The sequence below is a fragment of the Cyanistes caeruleus genome, chromosome 26 (genome assembly GCF_971803275.1).
Source record: "Cyanistes caeruleus chromosome 26, bCyaCae1.hap1.1, whole genome shotgun sequence".
In the NCBI taxonomy this organism is placed as follows: Eukaryota; Metazoa; Chordata; class Aves; order Passeriformes; family Paridae; genus Cyanistes; species Cyanistes caeruleus.
The window spans coordinates 3,127,090-3,148,559 of record NC_141726.1 but is presented as its reverse complement, the minus strand read 5'-3'; the positions used below and the strand labels follow the sequence as shown (position 1 = coordinate 3,148,559).

Below are 21,470 nucleotides of genomic sequence, written 5' to 3'. Positions count from 1 at the left end.
AACAAATACATGCTTAAAACTTCTGGGAATATAGTACAATTCCACTTTTTATTAAAGCATCACCTGAGAACTGACTGATTTTGGGCTCCTGGGTTATTAGATAATAGAAATGTATATCAAAATCTGCTGTTCCTCCAACCTCTCCGAGTGCTTCAGGGGCTCTTGGCTCTGAGGTGCTTTAAGGACAGATTTCAGACTCCTTTTTGGGTTGAGGTTAAACTTGATCCTCTGGGTTTCTGCAGTGCCTTATGTTTTACATTTCACATCATGTTTTGTATTTCCCAGCTTTGCAATTCTTGCAAACATCCTAGCCTTCTCCAATGCCAGCAGCTTATGGTTGAATTTTACAGTTCAGAATTGGAGGTTGTTTGCCATCCTCTGAGTTCTTTGTTGGAGGAGTTCTTTGTTTTACTTAACAAGGTGCAGGGGCAGACCTTAAGCCAATGAATGATTTAGCAGTTGAGCTGTAACTGGGTTTTTGAATAATGCCAAGGAATTTTAAGGAAGTCCTTGCTAATGGCATGCAGACACTTGTCAGTTAATTTACCTAACTGCAGCACGAGAAAGTTCTGTCCGGAGCTGGGCACCTGTACAGGTCCTGCACACACCTGGCTGTTTTGTGGGTTTTATCACCTATTTTAAATGATTCCTACTACATAACAGAATCTTTAGCAGTTTTAAAGGAGCTTTTTCTGTGTGAGGTACAACAGCAAATTGTGCCTTGTACAGCTGGGTCTGGAGTCCTTGGAAAACAGGTCAGAAAACTGGTTTCAAGTGTTAGATTGGCATTTGAGCCCCAGCCCTGGTGCTGATTACAGTGCCCAAGCTGTGGGACCAGATGTGCTGCCCCTGAAGGATGTGTGTTTGTAGAGATGCCTCTCTCACATATCTGCTTCATCCTGGAGATCACATTTCCCACTCCCAATTTCAGTTAAGGAAATATTCTAGTAGGTTACCTTTAATTTGCATGGGTTTAAAATCCTTACTGTGTCACTTACCTGAAAACTAAATTTATGCTTTTAAAGACTAGTTCAGCTGGGAATCTCCAGGATGCTAGTTCTTAATAATGACCCTGAGATTTGGATTATGGGTCTTTAACTTCTGGCCCAAAATTCCAGTTCTTCAGTACCTGCCCAGTTGTTTCCCAGGGGAAGGGCCCCTCTCACTACCAGAAAAAGTCATGTTCTTTCTTCACAATGAGTAGCAGGTTAAAACCCACTTGGACAAGTCTCAGTATACTGTTCTTACTAAAAAATGATCTTTTGAGGGCAGAGGAAATAGAGGTAAAGGTGTCAGCGTCTGAGCCAGCACTGAGCCTGTTGCGTCTGTCATTTTCAAATGTCTTCCCGGTATGCCATTTGCCTCTTTCACCCCTCTGCTTGTTTGGTGCCACTTTGTGTAACAAATCCGTAACGGAGCGGTACTGAACATCGCTTAAAAGTCTCAAAAAATGAGAACAGGGCAAGCATAAACTCTGAATTTATGTTGATACAATGAATAATCGAATAATGAATCATGGAATATCCTTAAATTGGAAGGGATCTACAAGGGTCATCCAGTCCAATGCCTGGCCCTGCACAGACATCCCAACAATCCCACCCTGCGCTGAGAGCGTTGTCCAAACGCTCCCTGAGTTCTGGCAGGGTTGGGGCCGAGCCCATTCCCTGGGGAGCCCGTCCAGGGCCTGACCCCGCTCTGGCTCCCGCAGCGCTGTCGCAGCCGGACTTGTTCCGCGTGTTCCCGGAGCGGGCAGCGCGCGGGCCGTGCCGGCGGCTCCGGCGCTCCTAGCGCGTCCATGTCCCGCGCATGACAACACTTGGGTGCCACCGGGGCCAGAGCGCGGGGGTTCTTCTGGCTAGGTTAGTGAGGATTAAGAAGGCATCAGCTGAGCTCATTGGGGACCGGGCTGGAAGCCCTCGAAGCCGCCGCACACGGCAGCTGCTGCTGCAGGTAGAAAACGCCGCAGACATAATGCGTTGTACTGAAACACCACAGCACCGCGGGGTCGGGAATAACCCCCCGGTGCTTCCGTTCTGACTCCCGATGGGGTCACGTTGTGCTTTCCCTCCGCGGGTGGTGCCGGTGTCCCAGCCCCGTCCATCCCGCTCCGGGGCGGCCTCCGGTGCCTGCGGGGCTCCCCCCGCGCTCCCCCGGCCCTGACGGCCCCGCTGGCTCCCGCCGCCGTTCCCGCCTCCCCCTCGCTGTTGCCGTGGCAACCGCGCCGGCTCGCGCCCCGCCCGCTTCCGGCGCCTCTTCCCCTTCCTCCGGAAAGGAAGGGGCAGGCGCGGGGGCAGGGGAAGCGTGGGCGGGATTTCCGGCGTGCGGGGCGCGCGCGCGGCGGGGCGGGAGCGGGCGCGCGAGCCTGGGCTGCGGGGCGGCCACGCCACTTCCGCCTCCGCCGCCGCCTGAGGGGCCGGGACCGCCGGGAGCGGCACCGGGAGCACCGGGAATTCCGGGAGCAGCGCCGGGAGCGGCCCAGCCGGGAGCGCGGCGGAGAAACCGCCGCCCAGCGCAGCCCCGCGCCGGCCGCCGCAGCCCCGAGCGGCTGCGCCCCAGCTCCATGAATGGAAATCGGCAGCGCAGGTGAGGGCGGGCCCGACGGGCCCTGGCGGAGTTGGGGAGCGTCCCCCTGCGCCATCCCCCCAACTCCGGTGCTCGCCCCGGTGCCGCGGGGCAGCGGCCGGGCCGAGCCCATCCTGTGGGGGATCGGGCGGGAGGAGCTGAGCCCCGCGGGCAGGGCCCCGGTACCGGGCAGAGCCGGGGCCGAGCCTCTCCGTGCCCTGATTCCCGTGCCGGAGGTGGAGGAGGAATTGTCGATATTTCATAACCGGTGTGCCCGGCTTGCGTAACCCGCGCCGTGCCGGTGCCCGAGGGACGGACCCGCAGAGCCCGGCGGGACCGGGCAGCGCTCCCTCGAGCAGCCCTTGCCGGGCATACACCGGGTGTTTGGCCCCTGTGTGTCAGCGCGCTGACTTTTAGGGCTCATTCCTGTGCCTTTGGGTGTGCTGCTTCACAATAATCATTCCGAGGTGGTTATTGCCTAGAGAAGTGGTGGCTGCCCCATCCCTGAGTAGTGTCCAAGGCCAGGTTGGACGGAGCTTGGACCAACCTGGGCTAGTGGAAGGTGTCCCTGCCCATGGCAGGGGGTGGAATGGGATGGGCTGTAAGTTATTTTCCAACCCAAAGCGTTCTGTGATTCTATGAAAATTCTTCATATTTTGGCCATTTGAGCCTTTTGCCAGGAAGCACGTGCTCAGTATTTATCAACTTTGTGGTTTAAATGGATTTTGAGGGTTGGAGAAGGACGTTCTAATTCAATTTTTCAAGATAATTTATTCCAAGTCTGGCAGAACAGCAGAGGAGGATGCAGGGTTGGGCAGTGTTTAATCAGCAGTTCCCTGGCTGTACCTTGATGGCAAAGGGAATGTCCAAAGCCACCTGGAGTTCCATGTCTGTCACTTGAATAGGTACCACAGGTGGTGAAAATACAAGACTGAGACTGAAGGTGTTAACACAAGACGTGCCTTCCCATCTCCATATGGAGGTCCTTTTCTAACATACTTGGAGACTTAAGGACAATGATGGATTTGGCTGGAAAAACGCCCTACCTCAGCTGTTGCCTGGTTTGAGGCTGTGATGGGTTGAGAATATTTTAAGATGCAGGATTTTAACAATCTGGTGGAATTCATATGATGCTCTCTTACATGGTATTAAATAAACTCTGATTAAAACCTGGTGCAATTGTAGTTGTTTCCTGATAAACAGATTTGCAATAAATGGTTTAGTTTTCCTTTGGCGTGGATTTACCTGTTGTTAGGCTGCAATATGTTGGATTTTATGAAAGCTGCTGCAGAGTGTTCCTTTTGGGCTCTGGCAGTGTCCAGCGTGCTGAATGGTTCTTCCTATGCTGTGTGATGAGTGAAGTGTTAAGTGCAGTGTTCACATTCCAAATGTTGGGGTGTTGGAACAGGAGGACACAAACCATCCTTGGTAGAACAAATGAGGATTAAAGCTGTCATGAAAGAAAGAAAGACACTTGAGATGTGCTTTGTTTTCTGTGCATGAAGAGAAAACATGGGATAAAATAAGCAGAGAGGTAAACAAAGATTGGTGTCTCAGTGTCCCTGGAGTAAAGTGTGGAAGCGTGTGCCAGGACATCTTGGGTAAAGCAGTGCTGTAGGTGATTTCCTGTTTGTGTGAGAGGCTTAGCTTAAGGAATCTGGGAAGTATTATGGCTCTCCTGGTCCGTGGAATTTTCACATCACTGAAAATAGGAGCAGGATGTGAAGGTGGCTACTTGGGACGTAGGTTGTGGTGAAACCAAACTGAGGAACAGCAATAAAGTGTTTGGTGGGGAAAGTGAAGGAGAAGTTGCTCTTGGCACAGGTCAGGCATTTGTACTTCCACCAGGAGAATGCCAAAAGGCAGGGAGGTTCAACCAACAGGGGATGTTCCATGGTGTAACCAAGTTGTATCAATGCTGATTGTCTTCATTTCCCTGTCCTACCTTGTTCTTTCAAAGTTCACAGCTTTCTGTGTTAAAAGTGTTAAATTGGGGTTTTTTTAATTTCAGTTTTTAATGAAGCACTGCAGGCATCCTTAATGTTCACAAGTACCATACAAACTTTGGGTAGAGAAAATACAGAGAAGTGGTTTTTCTCTCTGATTGAGAGTAGTGATTTGGGAGGCCCATTTAAAGTCCCGTTTTTATGGGTGTGGTAGAGCAGGGAAGGGGCTGATTCATAGTTGCCTTCAGAAGTTATTCTACTGTGAGATACAGTGGCAGATTTCCTTTGGAGTTGCTGTGGAAGTTGTTACTTACATATTCATCATTACAATTCATACTTACAGTATGAATTTTACAAAGTGTTTCATCCCCGGAGCTTTACTTTCTCAGGGGTGAAGATGTCAAAGACTATTTCTTGAGCTAATTTTTACCTTCTGGATTTTAGTCTGTGGAAATACCTTCCAGGGAAAACCCTTGCAGGGTTTGTGTGGGCTGGCACATTCTCTTCTCCCGGAGCAATTGGGTATTAACTTCATTCACTATGTGCATATAAGCTGCTTTTTTGGGCTTAAAGCTTTTTGTATTTAGATTTTTTTTAATGGTTCAGAAGCATTGATTGTCTTTTAAATTCTCCCAATACACTTCAGTGTGTTTTCTGTAAATCCATTAGGCCAGAATGAGTTACCACACCAGTATTTGCTTGTGCAGTTGGCAGTCACAAACCACGGCATCAAATGTTGGCTTTTGATGAGTTTGAACATGACTTAGTATTTGAAACCTTGAAAAAAACCAAACCCTAGATTGCAAGAAAGAATGTTTAGAAAACATGGATTGCATTACTCATAAATAATGTAATGCCACCCAGCAAGGCCAAGTGATAGAAATGAGGCAATTCATGATTTCTGGCAGACGGAGCTGGATCATTGAAACCGACGTTTGAGTCAAACCTTCTCTATGTATTTTTTAATCCAGAACTAGGTTATTTTTTGCTAGTGATAAGATTTTCTTAGCACTCTACAGGCTGGGCCTCTGAGTAGTGGCCAGGGGCCCTGTGAAAGGGAATCTTTTATTTTTCCCCCTCCATGGAGAGCTCTAGCTCTCCCCGGTGCAGCTCCAGCCCAGCCTGTGATTGGTTCCACAAATCTGCCTCGTGTTCCTGAGCCAGAGTAAGTTGTATTTACCTGCTCAGGCCTTGATGATGTGTTTTGGGCTGTTCCAGCACCCATCCAGTTTTAATCCAGGATTTAGAACTGTTGTATAAACAAAAATAAAACCACTAAGTTATTTCTGTTAATGCAGTTTGGCTTTATAATGATGAAGACACAGTGGGAAAGAGGATAATTTTTTTCTGGAAGCTCAGTGGGGATGGCCCTTTCTGTAAGGAAATCTGCATTTCCTATTAGCATCCTGCTGGAGATCAGGGATTTTCTTCATTCTGTAAAAATGTTGTGCGTGCCAGAAGCTGCAGTTTTTTGTGCAATGGTGTGTTGGAAGCATTTGCAGGTTTCTGAGCTCCTGCTCGTTGTGTTCAGGCTTTATTCTGACAGGGCTTCTCTGGTTGCTAGGTAGGTGCAGCCAGTGTTTGGATGCAGGCCAGACATATCCGTGTGCTGGCTGGGCTGCCGAGGAATCGCCGTCCCTTTCGGCTGTATTTAAGCTTGATTGGAACATCGACACTTGCGTGGAAGAAAAGATTCTCACTCAAAGCTCATTGGAACCATTAGAGGGACTTCCACAGTGGAACTGGGGGAGCTTTAAGGTCCCTTCCAAGTCAATCCATTCCATAATCTTGAGACGTGCTCCCTTGCTGCACAAAAGCCTTCCCAAAATCTGTCTGAGACAGCAGTTTTAGTTGCTGTTTGTGTCTTCATTGCTTTCTGTTATAAGTCATTTGAGTTTTAGGGCTGAGGACTTTACTGAGCTGATTTTATGAATTGAGCTCTACTCCAGCACACTGAACAGACTTGATTGGGAGTTTTCTTTGGACTTTTAAGAACGTCTTAGGAATGTGTCTGTAGGGAGCCTACAAGAAAGATGGAGAGGGCTATTTACGAGGCCTGGAGTGACAGGGGAATGGCTTCCCACTGCCAGAGGGCTGGCTTAGTGGGATATTGGGAAAGAATTCTTCCCTGTGAAGGTGGAGAGGCCCTGGCACAGGTTACCCAGAGAAGCTGTGACTGCCCCATCCCTGGAAATGTCCAAGACCAGGCTGGATGGGGCTTGGAGCAGCCTGGGATAGTGGAAGGTGTCCCTGCCCATGGCAGGGGGTAGGAATAAGGTGATATTTAAGGTGCCTTCCAACCCAAACCATTCCATGATTCTATGGTACTTACCTGGTGCTGTAATGGCAGTTTCTTCAACTTCATTTTTATATTGGTTTCTTTAACACAAAGAAGTTTCTTCTCTCAAGCCTGTGGGCAGCTGAGCAGTGCAGAAGTCTCTGGAAGCACTGAGGAGCTGTTCCATCCCCTGTGGAGGAGGCCTCACAGTCCTGCTGCTTTGAGAAAGGTTTTTGAGCCTTGACCCACTTTATTTTTGCAATAGTTAAAGGACCTGAAGGAAAGGATCTGCCACTCAGGCATCCTGTACTCTGCAGAATAATAGTACTTGGAATATTTTTGATTTGTGTGTTTATTTCCATGGGCTTGACACAGGACTTAGGTATGAGGTTGAGTGAGTCACCGATAGATCGGCGGCGGAACCATTCCCAGAGCATCGCTGGTTATTTGGGTTTGAGTCACAGCTTTGAAGCCACTAACACAAGACTTTCACAACAGAATCTGGCAAATCAGTGTCTCTTGAAAGCAAGGTTTTCTGAGTGGGTGCTCCTGTATTTGGGCAGTACTGGCATACTCATGTTTTTAAGTTCATTTGTCCAAGGGAGCTTATGATTCACACAATAATAGCAAAATAGCTGAATGTTTCAAAATTATACCTGAACAGTGTGTAGACCTGCACTTCTGATTCATTTATTGGTCATTTAATTCCCATTTGCCAAAATCTGGGTTCTAACTTCTTTCAGGGTGGGCTGGGTGAGTGGGACACACTGACCAGACTAAAAGAACCTTTGTAATGTTATCTTCATTTTAGCAGTTTTGTTAGTCTTTCCTTCATATAGGAACTAAATATAAACAATGGTGTGTATGTCTTCAGAATATTAAAATAAACTATTAACTTGTTTATGCCACTTAAATGTTTTGTAGTAACTTCTTTTTGCTTATGCTTATATTCTGCAAATATAGCTGGAGTAAATTCTAGGGCTGCTTTTACTCATGTGAGAGTATTAAAATGAAGGAAAAGTTGAAGAGAGCAGATGCTTGGAACAAGTTTTGCATAAGCAGAGTCTGTGAGCGGGTTTTAAATGATGCTTCTTGGTTTCTGTTTTGTTTTATCTTATGGCTCCAAGCCAGCCCCACTCAGAATTTTTCAGTAGTTTTCTGGGTAGAGCCAGACAAATGTTACAGAGGAACTCGGCTTTGATGTTCACCTGTTCTCAGGACATGATTTCCTTCAAGATAATACAGATTTTTTTGCATAAATTATGGAGGTTAATCAAAAGGCAAATAAAAAATATTTTTTCCCAGCACTTGACATTTTAACTCTGCTATGAAAACGAGTGGGCTGGAATTGCTGCCTGCGTCACCGAGTAGGAGAGGGGAGAACTTTGCACTACCTTGCTTGAATGCTCTGTTAATCAGGACATTTGTGCCACGAGTAACTTCTCAAAACTCAGGCTACCAAGCATTTTGGGGTTATTGTTGTTTCTTTACTGGAAAGAGGTATTTTTAAGTGGAAATACTAGTAGAAGTTCTGGGAAATGGGCTATGTTTACTACTGTGTTTGATTTGTAAGGCATGAGTAATGCAAATCTTGAGTGGAGGGTTCTGATGTAAATGATGCAAAGCAAATTAAATAGATGAGAATGGAACAAATCTGGGCAGGTATTTTAGCTACTTTTCAAAATACCTATCTCAGTGCAGATTTGGATGTTTCTCTTAGCAGTTCCGGCTATTCTTCTCTAGTGTACAAGTAATCAAGTGTTTTACAATCCTGTCTTAATCTGATTCTTTACTCTTCTGGCAAATTTGCTTTATGGGGGCAGTTAGATGGGAGGTAATGGTTTTACTCTTCATCCATTTTCAGCCAGCAAAGTTCAAGAATAATCTGTCTTCCAAGACTAAGCTGATATTGGCACTGAAATGAAGAGTTTATCTCAAATCCTGTGCATCAGTCCAGAGCTACTTCTGTATTTTTGTACTCTGCAGCTACTTGGTTATTACCAGGGTATTCAGAAAAGACTTGTAAAACTTTCTGTGTTATTTTTGGGGTGGTTTCTGTTTAAGGATTTTTTTGTTGGTTTTTTTTTGTTGTTGTTGGTTTGTGGGATTTTTTTTTGGTTGGGTTTTTTTTGTTGTTGTTGTTTTGGATTTTTAGTTGGGTTGTTTTAGGAAATCTAAACAAAACCTTCTGATTTTATTCATGCTGATCACTGAAGCTCATGAGTAAGAGAACCGTCTAGATGTAGGTGGAGGCTTAGGGATTAATAATGGGCAAGCATTTGTCTGGAATTTCATGGGCAGCATGCTGTTGGAGGCAGCTGATTTCCTTTCCTCAAGTGTGCTGGCTCTGGTGCCCACCTGGTTGTCCTGGGAGTTGGTTCAGGGGATTGTCTGTTGTGCTTTTCTCTTAATCTGTGGGATTTTTCCTTCACAGGACCCGTGGGGGCACAGCCCCTGCTCATGGTGCCCAGACGTCCTGGATATGGCACCATGGGCAAACCCATTAAACTGCTGGCCAACTGCTTCCAAGTTGAAATCCCAAAGATTGATGTCTACCTCTATGAGGTGGATATCAAACCAGATAAGTGTCCTCGGCGGGTGAACAGGTGAGAAGACACATTTGTCTCGTAGATTATACCAATGGGAATGTTGATTAACATCAAGAGCTGTGAAAGGGAGAATTTCTTTCCTTTTCCCCACCTCCCAGCTGGGAGGTAAAATGCTGCTGCTCATTCAGCTTGAAGAGGAAGTCAGTATCATCTTCCTGAAGTACTTTGGGTTAATATTGCCTGGCCAGGATGTGGTGCCTGAGAGCTGCTTCTGTTTGCATGTGCTGAAGGAAAGTGTTTCCATTTTGTGCGACTGAAACACCAAGATTTCCCAAAGAATTCAGATTCCAAAGGCCTGTTACAGTTGGAGGTGTTCCAAAAGTCTCTTTTTATCTACTACTCTCATCAAGAAGCATCTTTGTATAAGCTGAAAATTTCATGATGGTTTTTCAAGTGTAATTTCAGTGCTTGTGTCAGGTTAATTTTTACTGCCATCAATTTATAATAAAGCAAGGGAGGCAAATCTATAATTGTGTGCAAATTGGATTAGGCTTTTACATGATTTTGTAAAAACTCAGGTTATTAAGGACTTAAAGCCAAACCTTTTTTGTTAGGGCATCTCATGTTTATAACTGGTGTAGGCAGAATTCAAAACTCTCATCAGTTGAGGAACAGATAAACATTGCTGCAGACAGTACAATGAACTGGCAGAGCTTCCAGTTGGGGATTTGTACTGTTTTTTCACAGTACCACTTTGTGGGTTTTTCCCAAGGTAACAGTGTCCTTGTATTCCATAATAAAGATGATGCAAAGGCCTTGGTCATTTCTAGGAGTTTCTGAAATCATTTCAGTACCAATATTTCCCAGTACTTAAACATTTGCATTGATTCTTATTTTATTCTGTAGTGTTTATTTATTTAGTTCAAGTATGTGGAGCACCTTTTGGAATAGCAGTGGGTGTTTATAATTCACTCAAGTATTGTTTATTGCAACTACTTCAGCAAAACACTAGGGAGTGCGAGCCAGCTTGGGTCTGATCCTTCCTCAGAAACATCTTCAATGTAAATATCCCTTTTCCAGGGACGTGGTGGACTCTATGGTGCAGCATTTTAAAGTGACAATATTTGGGGACCGTAGACCAGTTTATGATGGGAAAAGAAGCCTCTATACAGCCAATCCACTTCCTGTGGCCACTACTGGGGTAAGATAACTGGGATGATGCTGTATTGGTAGCAGCTTCATAGGAAAGGAAAAAACCCAACTAAATATTGCTGATGTCAGAAAAGCTGGAACTATCTTACAGTATCTGTACTGAAACTGAGTCCTTCTGATACATTTCCTGCAAATTCCAGTGTGTGTAAATGTTCATGGAACAGTTGCATTCAGAACTTCCTTTAGAATTTCATAGCTGCCTTCTAAAGCAAAATCGATTAAAACATTTCATTTTACAGCCTGCAACATATGATCTTGTGAATGAATTGAAAAAACAAGCCAGAGTTTTTCTAGAATATATTGCTTAATGATTAGAGCTGACAAAAAGTTATTATCTTCTTCTGCTTGGTCAGGGCCCAGTTCTCATCACTTTGTGCATTTGATAATGTACTTTCATCAAATGTGCTGTCTTTTCAATATCTGAGTTTTTGAGTCTCTGGCCCAGTTACAGACAGGGGTAGTCACAAGGCTACCAGACTCCAGATTAAAAAGCTTTTTATTTCTTTCTTTTCTCCTCTGCCCAGGTGGATTTGGATGTGACACTACCCGGAGAAGGTGGAAAAGATCGTCCCTTCAAAGTGTCAATAAAGTTTGTTTCTCGGGTGAGCTGGCACTTGCTGCATGAAGTTTTGACAGGAAGAACCTTGCCTGAGCCTCTGGAACTAGACAAACCTATCAGCACTAACCCTGTTCATGCTGTCGATGTGGTGCTACGACACCTCCCCTCCATGAAGTAGGTTCACTGTCTTCCTGCGGTCTGTCTTTACCTGAAGTATCCCCACTGGGAGACCTTCATCCCCATTTCTTCACAGGTGAAAAGAGAAACTGCTCATTCCCCTTTGCAGCACAGCTGGTGAGCTGAAAGGGGAGCTTGTAGTCAGTCCTGTACAAGTGTTTCTGTAGGCAGAGCAGGTGATGTGTGTGTTGGAAAAGATCGAGAAACAGCAGGCATTTATAATAGGTTTTCATTGAAATGTTGAGAGGTTCCAGTGAGCTGTAGCGCTGCTGTCCTGGTTCTGCTCAACCTGAGCCAAGTGATGGCAGTGCCTATGAAAAAGCACAGGTCTCTCTAATCCATTGATATACTGTGACCAGTGCACGCTTCTCACGTCTGAAATACATGGCTGGGACCAGGTACCTGGCTGAACAAAGTCTCATATTTGTTATTTTATCTCAGAACCCTGAAATTTAGAGAAGGCTAATTTCACCTGATTTGGTCAATGAAAGTTGCTTTTGAAGTTTGTTGGCTTTAGGCAGCACGATGGCTTTGCTCTGATAGGTGTCACTGCATGTAGCTGACTCCTAAAAAAAGTGCCCTGTCGTTTTGTTGGGAACCCAGTGTTCCTCAGCTTCCCCAGATCTGAAGATGTTAACCTCTATACTAATGCCTGTCCATTACAAAACAGGAGGTGTGGAGGCTCAGGAGCAGCTGTTTTCTACTTGTGAGAGGAACATAATTTCCTCTAGTTCTTTGTTTCCCCCATAGTTTTTGCTTCTCTCAATGTATCTTGTATTCAAAAGGTCCCTATGAAATAGGAAAAGTGGTATTTAAGGGTCAGGTCAGTGTAGACAAGGCCGTTGTACACACTCTGCTGTGGTGGAGATTCCACTTTCTTGAAGCATAAGATCAGGAAGGGTACGTTAACTTAGTTCTTGATTTGCTGTAAAAACTGAAAGTGGTTTATGCATTGCTAAAAATAGTGAATGTTTTTGTCTAAATTTAAAAGCACTGCAATAGGAACAGAAGCATTCAGGATATTTTGTTTATAGTTGCTTCTTGGCACAGATTGCTGGTGCACAAAATGCCAAAAAAATAATAATGCTGTGTGTTATAGTCTTTGTTACATGAATTTTATGTTTGGAAAGCAAGAACATAAATGTGTGGCCACCTGTTTCACTAGGTACACCCCTGTGGGCCGCTCCTTCTTCTCAGCACCAGAAGGCTATGACCACCCCCTGGGAGGGGGCAGGGAGGTCTGGTTTGGGTTCCATCAGTCAGTCCGACCTGCCATGTGGAAAATGATGCTCAACATCGATGGTAAGTGGAGATTCAGGGCTGAGATTCAGACCAGACATGTATAGCAAAGGCTACCCAGAAATTCTAGTCTTTTTTCTTACATTTGTCATCATGTCAATGTTTGAGCAGAAATTTAGCTGCCATATAGAGACCAATATCCCTGTGTAAGAAGGAATTGCACAGGGCTTGTTTTCCTGCTTAATTTCAGTCCTGGTGCATCCCCAGTGACAGAGGCAGGTTGCCTACGCTGTGTCTCGGTGCAGCTGTACACAGTGAGTGGTGCTCAGTACTTCCAAGAAAACTCTGTAAAACATACCCCAAACACTTCCCTGAATAAGGCTGATTGGGATAGGCTTTCTTATGCAAAAGCATGAGCTCTGCAGCACTTTATTGAGTCCCAGATGAATGGATCTGAGATTGGCTGGTGCCTTTGTCAGACTCCTCATCCTGTGAGCACTTGACTCTATTTAGTTGTTAAACCCTCATGGAAAAGTGTCAGTGGTGGAGGTGCAGGTGCTGCCTGAGTTTTTCTCTGATGTGCATTCAGTTCCCACTGTCTTTGAAAGGCTTTATAAACCCAAGGTAAATTGTCTTGCTCTACATTGAGCACTCCTAGTCAGGTTGTGCTTAGCATCTGTCTTGGAGCATAATAAAATATTGCAGATGTTGAACTGTCTTGCTGGAAATTTGTAAGTCCACATGTTCTGATTTACATAAATTGTGGTGATTCTTGTGTGACTGAAGTCACGCAGTTTGTTCTTGTAAAATTGCCTTTCTAACAGGAGCTGTGGTTTAAAAAATGAATGTAAAAATCCCAACCTGTCCCAGAAAGAACCAATGCTGTTATCTATATGCAAGGTACTGAGAGAGCTGCAGTTCAGGCAGGAGAAGAGGATGAATTTACACCAGTTGATGATATACTGTGCTGTTACTTTGTGAGGCAAGTTTTTCTTACCAGCATTAGCAAGTGTAGTAGTAATTCTTGGAGTAGAAGTTTTTCAGTCCTTCCTTGTGAATGAGAAATTTTAAGTCTGTTGTAAGTGGTGATTCACAGAGTTGTTCTGTTTCCTGATTTGAGGCTGTGAAATAGCCTTCAAATCCCATCACTGGAGGTTTTTCAGTTGTTTAGTTGGATGAGGTTCTCCATGAAAGTGTTGCTGTGGGAGACAACCCACACATTGCTAGGGTGGGGAGAGTGAGGATTTGGGGTCACTCAGAAATCTGGAGCAGTCTTAGGCATCCGGAGGTGTTGGCTGATGCGTCATGTGAGGTTGGTAGGCTGCTCAAGTGACACAAGTCTGAAGAATGTTGGGTTGTATCAGCACAGATGTGTGGCGGGTTTGGTACATGAGATCTGGAAAACTGATAAATGCTTGTTGAGTATTTCTTTACTGTTGTTACCATTTAAAGTTTTAAACGTGTGGAAGAGTTTGTGTCTGAACTCTGTCTAGTCCCACCTCACCCCTCCTGCCAAAGGTGTTGTTTCAGTTGCTTATAACTTAGTCCATAAGGTAATTTATGATCTTCCTTGCATGGAATAAATCAGCTGTCATGCTTAAAACCAGTATATTACCCCTTAAAGTGATTGTGTCATTAGCTTGTGGGGAGGGTGAGAAATTTGAATAGATCAAGGGTTCTACTCCCCACTACATGAACACAATTTGTGCATAGTCAAAATAGTGCTCGTGTCTACACCAGATACTGTTTCAGTAATTAAGTAGATTGTGTAATTGACAAAATTATATTGTGTGTTGAATTATGTTAGCTTTTAATATTCAAAAGTCTGAGGTAGAGAGGTATTAGTTCTATCTCTGCAGCTTCATACAGAGGTGAATGAGAATGTCTCTCTGGGGTGCTGCAGTTCTCTAGAAATAAATGTTCTCTGGGGAAAAACCCTTCCAAACCTCTGAAATTCCAGGTAGTAGCAGAATGACTGTACCAGGGACAGATGTGTCACTGTGGACCTTTTCCTGGCTTTTTGATATTTTACTCTTGCAGAACTCGCTGTTCTGTTTCTAAATGTGCCTGAGGTTTACGTGGAATTCTAAGAAATATTGATGTATGAAATGCTTCACAGTACCTTGACTGGGGTTTTTCACACTTAATGTTTTGCTCTGTGTAGTTTCTGCCACTGCCTTCTACAAAGCACAACCCGTAATTCAGTTCATGTGTGAAGTCCTTGACATTCATAATATTGATGAACAACCAAGACCTCTGACTGATTCTCATCGGGTAAAATTCACCAAAGAGATAAAGGGTGAGTAGAAATGGGTCTGTTTTGTCCCAGGTGACACAATAAAGGTAATTCTAATGGAATTGTTTTGATTGGAAACCTGGTTAACATGCATGAGAAGGGCATGGAACTGCCAAGAGAATTGTAGTGTCCATGTATGTAGCTCTAATACTGAAACAGTGCAGCTCTGCAGAGCTGAAGAACATTCCCAGTGCCTTAGAGGCCAAGAGGGAGCATGTTGTTCATTGCCTGGGCAGAGGTAAGTGGCTGGTGCTAGCCTCTCCTAACCCAGGGTCTCTGAGGCTACCTGGCATTGTGTGTGGGCTCCTGCTGTTTCATTGCTGTGGCAAAGTGAACATTGATTTCAAGGCTAACATTGAATCTTTGAAAGAGTGTTGTTACAGTGAATTCTAATAACTGATTGTCTTGTGGAAAAACAAGTACCACTTGCAGCTGAAGGCCAAATTCCATTCCAAAGGAATTGCATAAGCTGCTGGTTTGAGTGGTTTCACTCCATATATGCCACTCGGGTTTGTATTTTCCCATATACTTCATTGCAGTGTAATTTGCAGAGAGAGAAGACGTGAAGGAGCTCAGCTCTTAAACACCTGATGCAACATTAGACTGTACTGAAATACTGGGCAACTAAAAAGTAAATTTGAATTCTAGCCATAAAGGGATGTGCTCACAGAAGAGTCATGACTGAAGAAAGACTTACAGGAATTATTTTGTATTGGTCCGAACATGCCCCGTTTTACATCTACCTGTCTGTCTTCATTCTGTAGGGTAGGTAACTGGAGATTGAGAAACTGCCTCTTCTTAATCTCAGATGCCTCAGAGACTCTGTTACCATAGTCAGAAAATGTTGAAAGTTATCCTTTTGCTCTCAGACTTGTCTTTGCTGCTTTAGGGTCTGAGAGCTCCAACCAGGACGTGACCACATACAGCAAAACAAGCCCTGCATTAGAGCTGGCTGTGTGTGAGCAGCACTGGGGGAGGGCACTGCCTTGGTAGTGTCACAGCAGAGTAATGACAGAGCAGGGAATGGATTCCAGATATCTCTGTGTTCATCAGCCCTTGTCTGTGGTCACAGTGCCCCATGGTTTCTCTATTTTCTCTTAATGCCGTGTCAGGGCAGTGGTGGTTTATTTTTGACTGTGAGTAATGCTGATGTTCTTGATGCAGTTAGTGTTGTCAGGGAGCAAGGAGGTACAGCCAGTACTTCTTTGTGATGTCTGTGTCCCCAGTAAACTAAATACAGTCTGGTGTCTGGTACCTGGGGACCTGATTTTGAGTGGGTGTTCAGTCTGTGGTCCACAAACCTCAACAGGATGAGCCATCGAATTGCTCTCCCAAAGGCCTTTACTAATAGACTTCACCAGTATTAGACTTTACTACTGGAGGTGAATCCTTTGAATACCCAGGCTCTGTTTTTAGCTGCTTTCTGTCCCCTGGGGCTGGAGAAAGACAGCAGGGTGTGGATGCTGTGCAGCCCTTGTGTGATAAGCTCAGTGCTCTCAGCAGATGTTGAGGCTGCCCTGTGTGAGCAGCACAGTGTGTGCACAGTCACAGCAACAGCCCCCAGACCCTCTTGGAGCTGCCACTGTCATGATTATTGTGGGCAGAGTTAAGTCTGGAGAGGCTCTGGTGTGTAGGCTGGGTGCTTTGAGGTGAGATGCTCAAAATTCAAAGTTGAACGTGGTCACTGAAATTAAAGAAAATTACGGGCTGAATGTAAAAAAAAAAAACAACAAATAAAAAGCTGTGGGGAAAGATGATAAAGTAGAAACCTGGTTTTGCCCTTTTAATTTCAAATACATTGGAACTGATAGTTTGGAGAGATGTTCAAGACTGAGAATGAGAACAAGGTGAAAAACTGCTCTCTGAGTTCAGTCAGTGCTTTTTAAATGAAACTGTTAAATGAAATTCAGAAGACAATGAACATTAAATATTCTACGTCATGCTTTCTTTCTGAAGATAGTAATGAGGATTAGTCAGAACTCAAATCATAATGAAAGTAAAAATGTTTAGAGAATAATAATTTCTTACATTTGTGCTATTTGGTGCTGACCCCAAAGCTGTTATGTTCTTTGATTTGAAACCTTGTGCCTTCTGTGTACATGTTTGTGTAGTTATGGCATCAGGGGTTTTTTATGCTTTTATGCAGGCCTAAAGGTAGAAGTGACTCACTGTGGGACAATGAGAAGGAAGTACCGTGTCTGTAACGTAACAAGACGGCCTGCAAGTCATCAAACGTAAGAGGCTTTTTGTCAGAGCATGAAATGTGTGATAGTTTTACACTGAGTAACAGGACCTGATATTCCATTAATTTTGAGACAATGTTATTTGACAACTAATATTTTACTAACATGTCTGTCTTCTCAGCTTTCCTTTACAGCTAGAAAATGGCCAGACTGTGGAGAGGACAGTAGCACAGTATTTCAGAGAGAAATACAACCTCCAGCTGAAATACCCTCACCTTCCTTGTCTGCAAGTGGGACAGGAACAAAAACACACCTACCTGCCTTTAGAAGTAAGAGCCTTACTCTGATTGATCAGCTGGGTTTGGATGGGTTCTATCAGTTTGCAAAACATTAAGAATTTATGCTCTTTGCAATACAAGTGTGTTCACAGGTTTACATGTTCAACCCTCTTAATTTCAGACTAAAGAATGTCTGTATCCTAAAGTGCTTTAAAGTGTAGAAATACAAGAAAGAACAGGAAGTTGCTTAAACATGTTGGGCTTGTGGTTTATAGTGACAGCAGAGTGTGGTGTGTGTACAGTGTGATGTGATCTGAGTGCTTCTGATGTGAATTAATGCTTCTGATTTCCCCGTGCAGGTGTGTAACATCGTGGCAGGCCAGCGGTGTATCAAGAAGCTCACAGACAATCAGACATCAACCATGATAAAAGCGACAGCCAGGTCTGCCCCAGACAGGCAGGAGGAGATCAGCAGACTGGTGAGTGCCCCAATCCCAGCTCCATGGGACACTGGGCTGGATTATATCCATGCAGAACTTCCTAGTCTTTTCATTCCTCCTTGTCGTTTAGCTGAATAGATTTTAAGTACTTTTTTTAATAGAATGTATTTAAAATGGCCTGCAATGATAGCATGAATACAGGCTCTTTCTTGCATTATTATCTCTACAACTAATTTACTGTGAAGAAACACTCAAAAAAATCCTTTAGAACGAATAAACTCCAAATGAGCACTTGCATAATGAAGGGAACAGAAACCATCTCATCCAATATATCTCATGGTAGTAATTTTTTTCATTGGGGATGGGTTGATAGTGCTGAGCAGTCAAGTCTGAGCCTTTTTCAATGAAATTGTTGTAAGAACACATCTGCAATGTTCCTGTTAGCCTATGGCTTGTTATATGGATTATAATCAGATAACATGTAAAGTAACATGTACATTTCCATTTAACATGGAAAAATCTCTCCTAGGTGAGAAGTGCAAATTATGATGCAGATCCATTTGTCCAAGAGTTCCAGTTCAAAGTGCGTGATGAGATGGCCCATGTGACAGGACGTGTGCTCCCAGCCCCGATGCTGCAGTACGGAGGACGGGTGAGGCTTTGGCTTTTCCTCTGGTTTCCTTTCTGAGGAGTGATTTCTTGTACACCTCTATGGATGCTAGCTTTGGAACAGGCTGCAGGGAGCTGCAGAAACTGCAGGCCCATGGCCTCTCAGTCCTGCCTGAGAAGCTAGCCTGAGAAATTCAAAGGAGGATTTCAAAACAATCCTCAGAGACAGAAAACAACTGCCAGGTGTTGTTTGTCTGTCCTCTTGTTTTCCCTTGCAGGAGAGGGTCAGGGGGGTAGTGTGCCCCTGACCAATGATGGTAATGTAGCACTTTGCTAACTAATAAGAGTTTCCTTTCTGTACTTTCCACGTATCTGTCTATAAGACAAGCCTAGAGCAATAAACTAGAGAATTCTCGTGTTGAAACTCCCTTGAGAGTTCATGTCGTTCTTTAAAGCTGTTCCCAATCGGAACGACACACCTCGACTCTACAGGGATCAGACTTTGAATAATAAGCTCTTCTTTGTTATCCTGAAACTGCAAATAGCACTGGCTGCTTCTTTTTCAGTCGCTTGAGTGTCTGTTGCTTTTGTTTCCCCAGAATCGAACCGTGGCAACACCAAGCCACGGCGTGTGGGACATGCGAGGGAAACAGTTCCACACTGGGGTGGAGATCAAGATGTGGGCCATAGCTTGCTTTGCAACACAGAGACAGTGCAGAGAAGAAATTCTGAAGTAAGGCATGTTGTGGTTCAGGCTTTGAACTGTTCTCTTAATGGAGTGAAACATGAATGTAGGATTACAATGAGCATTTTACCTGGGTTCAATGTGAGATATTAGGGTGAGAATCCGGGCTGGTGTGCTTCCATGCTGGAAGCTACAGTCAAAACACTGTACTGGGTACACTGTGGGGTGTTTGTCCTGTGACATCACCGTATATAGTCCCTTCTGACATCTTGAACAAAGTACTGAAGGTGTCTAGACTACTTTTTAACCCATTCTGGCCTGTGGCATTTCACAGCTGTACAGCCTTCACATAACAAACCTTTTTTTCAATGCTGTTTTAAAAGCTATTTGGAATCGTCCTCCTTTGATGGTTCTGTCCCTTTGTGCGTTGGTTATCATGTACTGTTGCTACTGCAAAAATCCAAAAATCTCCTCATCTGCAGGGGTTTCACAGACCAGCTGCGCAAGATCTCCAAGGATGCTGGGATGCCGATCCAGGGCCAGCCCTGCTTCTGCAAGTATGCCCAGGGTGCAGACAGCGTGGAGCCCATGTTCCGACACCTGAAGAACACCTATTCAGGGCTTCAGCTCATCATTGTCATCCTGCCAGGGAAGACACCTGTGTATGGTAAGGGCACACCTCTGTCTTCACCTGTTATGTCAGGTATCATTTGGAGAAATCTGCTGCCCAGCATATGTTAAAAATCACTCAGAACCATCCCTTAAGTATTAGAAACCACTGTTTTGTGTTGGAAGATAAATTGGAAGCAGGTCTGAATATGCAGATAAGTTAGAAGTTACTGCAGAGTTTGTACTCTGAAGTTATTGTGACTTAGCTAAGGTGGAAATGCAGCAATAACCTCGAATGGACTCAAGTTGTCTCCTTGTATTTGCTTCCCAGCGGAGGTGAAGCGCGTGGGAGATACACTGCTGGGAATGGCCACACAATGTGTTCAGGTCAAGAATGTCATTAAAACATCTCCACAGACCCTCTCAAACCTGTGCCTGAAGATTAACGTTAAACTAGGAGGAATCAACAACATCCTTGTACCTCATCAACGGTAAGACTCTGGAGATTGTGCTGGGTTTTCTTTTAACAGATGTGGTTACATTTGCTGCTTAGCACCCAAAATTTAAATGTGGCCAAGTTTTAAGTTAAAATAGTCTTCTGATAATAGTATGTGGTATTTGAAGTAGAATTAAATTCCTTCCAGCACAGGCTCAGAGTGGTGGTTGGTCTGTGCATTAGGTCTTCAGCCAAGATTCTTGTCAAATGTTTGATCACTATCAAAGCTGAAATGAGGAACAGTTGTGTGAGGAAGAATATTTTAAAGGCAGTGTAAGACCATCCTGGTGCTCAGGTACTGGAGAACAGTGTAATGTGTATGCTGGTGCAGTGTAATGTGTATGCTATAGCTCAGTGGTGCCCAGGGGACCCCCCAGGGCCTCTGAAGCCCCTGGCTGTGCCACTCCGCTGAAGGCCTGAGGCTGCTCCCCACCAGAATCATGCCCCAGTTCTGGCAGTGTGTTTGCAGCGTGTTTTGGACTCTGCTGGGGAGGGTTCCAAGTTCACCTCTTGTGCACAAAGATCCCATTGTTGAGCCTTGGCCGGGGTACCTGATAAGGCTGAGACACAAACAACCCCCACGGTGAGTAATGACCTTGCAGCAGCTCTTCAGCTACAAGTGTGACTTAGCACTTTTTTTTTTTTTTTAAGACCTTCTGTGTTCCAGCAGCCAGTGATCTTTTTGGGAGCTGATGTCACTCACCCTCCAGCTGGAGATGGGAAGAAGCCTTCCATTGCTGCTGTAAGTTTTATTAAATTTACATGGTATTTTTTTCATCTTGGGTAAATGTTAGAACAGTAAATGCAACTCATGGACTATATCTGTATCAAATATTTTTCAGGGTTTATGCCAGTTCTTTGTACAGATTCCCAATGACATTAAAAATCATGTATTTAAAAGGAAAAAACTGCCTGATATTTCAGAGTGGTTTCTTAGCTCTTTAATTTTTAAATCAAGGTAAAATGGCATTGTTAAATAATATATTTCAGCAGAAATACTCTTAAGGAAATAACACAGCTTGGTGAGATTAGCTAGTAACATTTTTTGTCTTTTTAAAGGAGAAAAGTGTAATTAAAGGCCTGATGTGGCAGAAATGTTTTTGATATTTCTTACCTTTTGTGTTGGTACAGTCCAGGAACTCAAGGTGGTGATTGGAGGCTTGGTCAATCCTCTCCTACTTCGTCTCCTTGGTATTTTAGTTGTCATTGATTGCAGTTATGGAAACTGCATTTGTGTTTAACTAAGGGAAGCTGAGGTTTTTCTCAGTGTAAAAGGTGAGAAGACATCACAGAAAAAAAATGTCTGTCTGGATTATAAAACTATGCCATAGTGAGAAGACAAATTCTGCAGG

The 21,470-nt window shown here is 44.3% G+C and overlaps 1 protein-coding gene across 1 annotated transcript in view; it reads left to right on the top strand.

The window, feature by feature from the left end:
• The first annotated feature begins 2,350 nt into the window (after positions 1-2,350).
• AGO3 (argonaute RISC catalytic component 3) overlaps positions 2,351-21,470 on the top strand; it is a 29,883-nt gene continuing 10,763 nt past the window's right edge. The window contains exons 1-14 of the mRNA XM_023940981.2: positions 2,351-2,583; positions 9,221-9,392; positions 10,416-10,536; positions 11,072-11,280; positions 12,449-12,585; positions 14,687-14,821; positions 16,965-17,052; positions 17,183-17,330; positions 17,639-17,758; positions 18,249-18,371; positions 18,928-19,061; positions 19,496-19,680; positions 19,954-20,113; positions 20,770-20,860. Of these exons, the coding sequence (XP_023796749.1) occupies positions 2,565-2,583; positions 9,221-9,392; positions 10,416-10,536; positions 11,072-11,280; positions 12,449-12,585; positions 14,687-14,821; positions 16,965-17,052; positions 17,183-17,330; positions 17,639-17,758; positions 18,249-18,371; positions 18,928-19,061; positions 19,496-19,680; positions 19,954-20,113; positions 20,770-20,860 (1,842 nt within the window). The 5' untranslated portion in view covers positions 2,351-2,564. The remainder of the gene's footprint in view (positions 2,584-9,220; positions 9,393-10,415; positions 10,537-11,071; positions 11,281-12,448; positions 12,586-14,686; positions 14,822-16,964; positions 17,053-17,182; positions 17,331-17,638; positions 17,759-18,248; positions 18,372-18,927; positions 19,062-19,495; positions 19,681-19,953; positions 20,114-20,769; positions 20,861-21,470) is intronic.